The 5171-nt window shown below is 39.1% G+C and overlaps 1 protein-coding gene across 4 annotated transcripts in view; it reads right to left on the reverse strand.

The window, feature by feature from the left end:
* RERE (arginine-glutamic acid dipeptide repeats) overlaps positions 1-5171 on the reverse strand; it is a 468771-nt gene that overhangs the window by 138079 nt on the left and 325521 nt on the right. For all 4 annotated transcript variants that reach the window (XM_017498335.2, XM_037727827.1, XM_017498331.2 and 1 more), the window contains 2 exons: positions 4392-4516; positions 2210-2309 (listed from right to left, as the gene is read on the reverse strand). In XM_017498335.2, the coding sequence (XP_017353824.1) occupies positions 2210-2309; positions 4392-4516 (225 nt within the window). The remainder of the gene's footprint in view (positions 1-2209; positions 2310-4391; positions 4517-5171) is intronic.

Genomic DNA, 5171 nt, shown 5'->3' on the forward strand with positions numbered 1-5171 from the left:
AAAAAAAAAAAAGAACCATGGGAAAAAGTAGCCAAAATTATTTCTATACAGGAATATGGTCTACAGAATTCTAAGAGAGTTTAGAATAAAAAGGGGAATAAATCATACAATTTTAGGAAAGTGCCAAAAATAGACATTTAATTAAATATGACAAAATCTTCATTATTCAAACTTCAACTGACAGCACAGTTATGAAAGCAGAATTTTTTTCACAAAGCTTTTATACAAAGAGCAACTGGCCAGACATGGTGACGCATGCCTGTAATACTAGCACTTTGGGAGTCTGAAACAGGAGGATCACTTGAGTCCAGTAGTTCGAAATCAGCCCTGGCAACATAATTAAGACTCTGTCGCTATTAAAAAAAATTACACTTTAAAAAGGCCAGATGCAGTGGCATGGGCCTATAATCCCAGCACTTTGGGAGGCCGAGGCAGGAGGATCACTTGAGTCCAGGAGTTCGAGACTAGCTTGGGCAATATTCACTACACAAATTTTTTAAAAAAAATTAGCCAAGCATGATGGTGCATGCCTATATTGCCTGCCTGTAATCCCTACTACGGCTACTCAGGAAGCTGAAGTGAAAGGATAGTTTGACCCTGGGAGGTCTCAAGAAAAAACAACAAACAACAACAGAAAAAAGTTCCTATCAAAGACTTTCTCTTTGTACACACACTTTTAAAGTACTCTGAATTCACAGACATTCATATTTAACCTACCACAGCCTCTACTTGGCAGTAGTATCATCAACCTCTAAGTTTCAGCTTGCTCATCTGTAAAATAAACTCAAAGGCCCCTTCTGGCTCAATCATATGCTCAGAAGAAAGATTCTGTATTTAAACAAACAAACAAACAAAAAAACCCCACTAACTATCCTATCAAATCAGTGAGAATGTACACAAACATACATTATTATGACAATGTGAAAAAACATTCTCTTATTTAGAGAATGGCATATCCCAAGGAAAACCACTCAAATGTTGTATCATACTCAAGAAACCTAATTATACTAGGAATAAAAATCAACCATATCATGCAGATATCTACATGTTTCCTCAAAAGCAAGCTGTGTAGTAGAAACCGTGTAGTGAAAACATCGCTAAATCAGGAATGAGAATTACTTTCTTCTCTCTGTTAGGAGCTTTTGGGGTTGTCAGTATTTAAGTCATCTGGCCTTTTTAAGCCTTGGATTCTTATCTATTTAGAGACTGGGGCAGATGATCTTGAAAGTCTATTCCAACTGTAGTGAACTCTCAAGAAAAAAACAAAAAAACAAAGGGGTGCTTAAATGACATTCGGTTAATCACTTTAAGAGGTGCTCAGCCACATACACAACAGCCTACATACACACACACAAACACGCAGACTATTAATATATCAGAAATTGATTCCATAAATATCATTACCTCTTCAGATTTAATAGTTTTACATTAGTTATGATAGAGAGGAATTATTTCATGTAACTTTAAAATACATCAGTGTTCCTATACAGCAAAAGGAAGTCTAAAAATAAAACAAACAAAAGAGAATGAAAGACAAGTGGTTTCAGTAATCATATTGTTTGCAGCACTGTGTTGTTATTTGAGCTGCTGTGTATTTATTATGGGATTAAAGCAGATGAGTAATTATGACGGTGTGTCATGCAACCAATCAATAACATTAGCCTTATTTATTTCATTTCACTTTTAATTTTTTAGAAATTATTCTTTTAAAACTTATTTTTATAGTCATGTAAAATATTAACATGTTCCAAAGTATACTTTATAAAAAACAAGTTTATGTAAAAAAGTCTAGGTTCTTCCCATCCTTCCATGTACTTTGAAATAAATACATGGTCTTAGAAACAGTGAAGTACAAAAACATGGCTTCTAGATTCCAGTCTTAAGGGTATATGACCTTAAATTGTGACTTAATCTCTCTAAACTTACTTCCTTATGTCTAAAAAGGTGATAATAATAGAACCCAGACGGGGGTTTCGAGGATTAAGCAAGCTCTTCTATGCACAGTACTTGGCTTTGCGAGGCCTCTGTAAGTATCAAGCACTATTATTAAGATCTCATTTGAGAGTCATCACAAACCTGCAGCACAGACACAGATTAGGAAATGAACCTGGAGGTGCCATATCACTGGCCTGAGGCCACCATGGCACCCAACAGCCAGTTCAGGGGAAAAAGCAGTGTCTTCCCACCACAGTGACTTCAAAAGACTTACTGTATTCAGTGCATTCAGAGTGGTGTCATCCCGAGAAGCTGCGACACAGCCATCTTCCGTAGAGCCTCCGTCACACATCCCAGCAAATGCCGCCATGCTCCTTCAGAAGAAAAGGTTTTTCCTTCATTAGTACATAGTAAAATCAGGACACAGACTTACCTTCAATTTTCAGAGCACATTTCCAGCCCAGACCAAAATTCCATTTCAATATGCATGATGAACCACTTCCCAGCCCTGCCTCCTCTCCTGTTTAAAAATAAATTATATATATATATATTCTTTTTTTCTTTTTTTGAGACGGAGTCTTGCTCTGTCACCAGGCTGGAGTGCAGTGGCGCAACCTCAGCTCACTGTAACCTCCGCCTCCTGGGTTCAAGCGATTCTTCTGTCTCAGCCTCACAAGTAGCTAGGACCACAGGTGCGTGCCACCACGCCCGGGTCATTTTTTTGTATTTTTAGTAGAGATGGGGTTTCACTATGTTGGCCAGGATGGTCTTGATCTCTTGACCTCGTGATCCACCCGCTTCGGCCTCCCAAAGTGCTGGGATTACAGGCGTGAGCCACCGCGCCCGGCCAATAATATATATACATTTTTTTGAGCTGGAGTCTCACTCTGTTGCCTAGGCTGGACTGCAGTGGTGCAATCTCGGCTCACTGCAACCTCCACCTCCCGGGTTCAAAGGATTCTCCTCCCTCAGCCTCCCGAGTAGCTGAGATTAAGGCACTTTATATCATGCCCAGCTATTTTTTGTATTTTTAGTAGAGATGGGGTTTCGCCATGTTGGTCAGGCTGGTCTCGAACTTCTGACCTCAGGTGATCTGCCTGCCTTAGCCTCCCAAAGTGCTGGGATTACAGGCATGAGCCACCATGCCCGGCCCAAAAATAAAATTTAATTTCCTCTCACTCATGCAGAAAGACAAATGTTACTTTCAGTCAGATCCATTTGTATTGTTTCTTCCCATGCTTTAACAGTACTAAGATTTTAGATTTGATAGCATGAAGAGCCTAAATCTATGAGCCACAATATTTCACTAGATGACAATCTTCTGAAAGAAAAGTCTCCAGAAAACATGTGAAATTAAGTCATCCAAAAATTTACTTAATTCCTCTCATTCTGCATATCAACTACATTTAGGTGAATTAAAAATTTTAAAAATCACTGCTAGGTGTGATGGCTCATGCCTATAATCCCAGTACTTAGGGAGCCTGATGCAGGAGGATTGTTTGAGGCCAGGAATTCAGAATCAGCCCTGGCAACATAGGGAGACACCATCTCCACAAAAATTTAAAAAACTATTATTAGCCAGGTGTGGTGGCACATGCCTGCAGTCCTAGCTATTGGGGAGGATGAGGTGGGAAGATCACTTGAGCCCAGGAAGTTGAGGCTGTAGTGAGTCATGATTACATCACTGCACTCCAGCTTGAGAACCTGTCTTAAAAAAAAATCGTGAAAAATCAGAGATAAAACCTCTTAGTCATTCACTCCACTTACACATTCTCATCTATACTGAATGTCACCATGCACAATGCCATTGACTAGAAAACAGCCAGGTAACTGGGGCAACATAGCAAGACCCCATCTCTACCAAAAAAAAAAATTAGAAATAGCCAGGCGTGGTGGCACATGTCTGTAATCCTAGCTGCTCAGCAAGCTCAGGAGGTTAAGGCTGCAGTGAGCTACAACTAGGCCACTGTACTCCAGCCTGGGTGACACAGCAAGACCCTGTTAAAAAAAAAAAATATATATATATATATATATGTGTATGTATGTGTGTGTACATATGTATGTATATATATACTCCATTGCACTCCAGCCTGGGTAACAAGAGCGAAACTCCGTCTCAAAAAAAAAAAAAAAAAAAAAGATGAGCTGAATAACTCAAGTACTCCACTGGATTGAGAGGTTTTGAACTGCATATATGGCTTAAGCTGTTTTCCTCTTGAAAAGTTCCAAAATTTGATGTGGGGCAAACACTGGCAAGAAAAAAATTACTTCATCATGATAAACTATTTTTCTCTGGTACGTAGAGCCAGGACCCTGATTACAGAGGGTGTAACCAAAATTAAAGTCAGAGAATGCCCAATATAGAAATAAAATCCCTGGGGAGAGGGAATGTTTACTGCCTATAATCAGTTCAGATGGCCTAATTCAGAAAGCAGGATGGGGTAGATTCCTATTACCTTGCTGCTCTCAAGTACATAAGGAGGTCACAGTCATTAACTCCAGGCATCCAGACCAGTTCCTCATGTTGGGTCACTGTGTCACCATCTGGAGAAGGAAATGGTTGCAAATCTGGAAGTTTGGCCTGTAAGACAGGGACGGGTAAGTCACAATTGAGGAATGTATTAATTATAAAGAGCTATTGCAATAGGCAGTCTTTAGGAACAGATACAATGTTTTACTGAGCCTCTTTCCTTGGACGACAGAAAAATAACAGCAAAACCACAAGTCATGTAAACTGACCTATTTTGAAGGTCAGGATCATTTCACTATAGAAGATTTGACAATAAACTGCTTAATATCTGCTTAACAGTGTCAAAGTAAACCAGTGCCAGCATGATACCAAGAGTAAAACAGAAGCATACACATATGCATAAAATAAATAAACAAATTTTAAAAAAGCAAAGAATGCCTTTAGATGATAACAGCTATTTGATAAAAAAGGGAAACACACATACATTTCCAATATAACAAGCTGACAAAGAAGACATATGCAAATGTTCAAACATCACCTAAGAATATTTGGAAAAAACTAAGCGAGCTATCCTATTAGAATAGTGTTACTCTCAAGACAGTCAATAGCAATATAAGTCATGGTCAATACCAAAAAAAGATGAGGTATTAAAGTTAGCATTAAAAAATATAGTTTAGGGCTGGGCGCGGTGGCTCAAGCCTGTAAACCCAGCACTTTGGGAGGCCGAGGCGGGTGGATCACGAGGTCAAGAGATCGAGACCATCCT

Source organism: Cebus imitator, unplaced genomic scaffold, assembly GCF_001604975.1.
Source record: "Cebus imitator isolate Cc_AM_T3 unplaced genomic scaffold, Cebus_imitator-1.0 Scaffold240, whole genome shotgun sequence".
NCBI lineage: Eukaryota > Metazoa > Chordata > Mammalia > Primates > Cebidae > Cebus > Cebus imitator.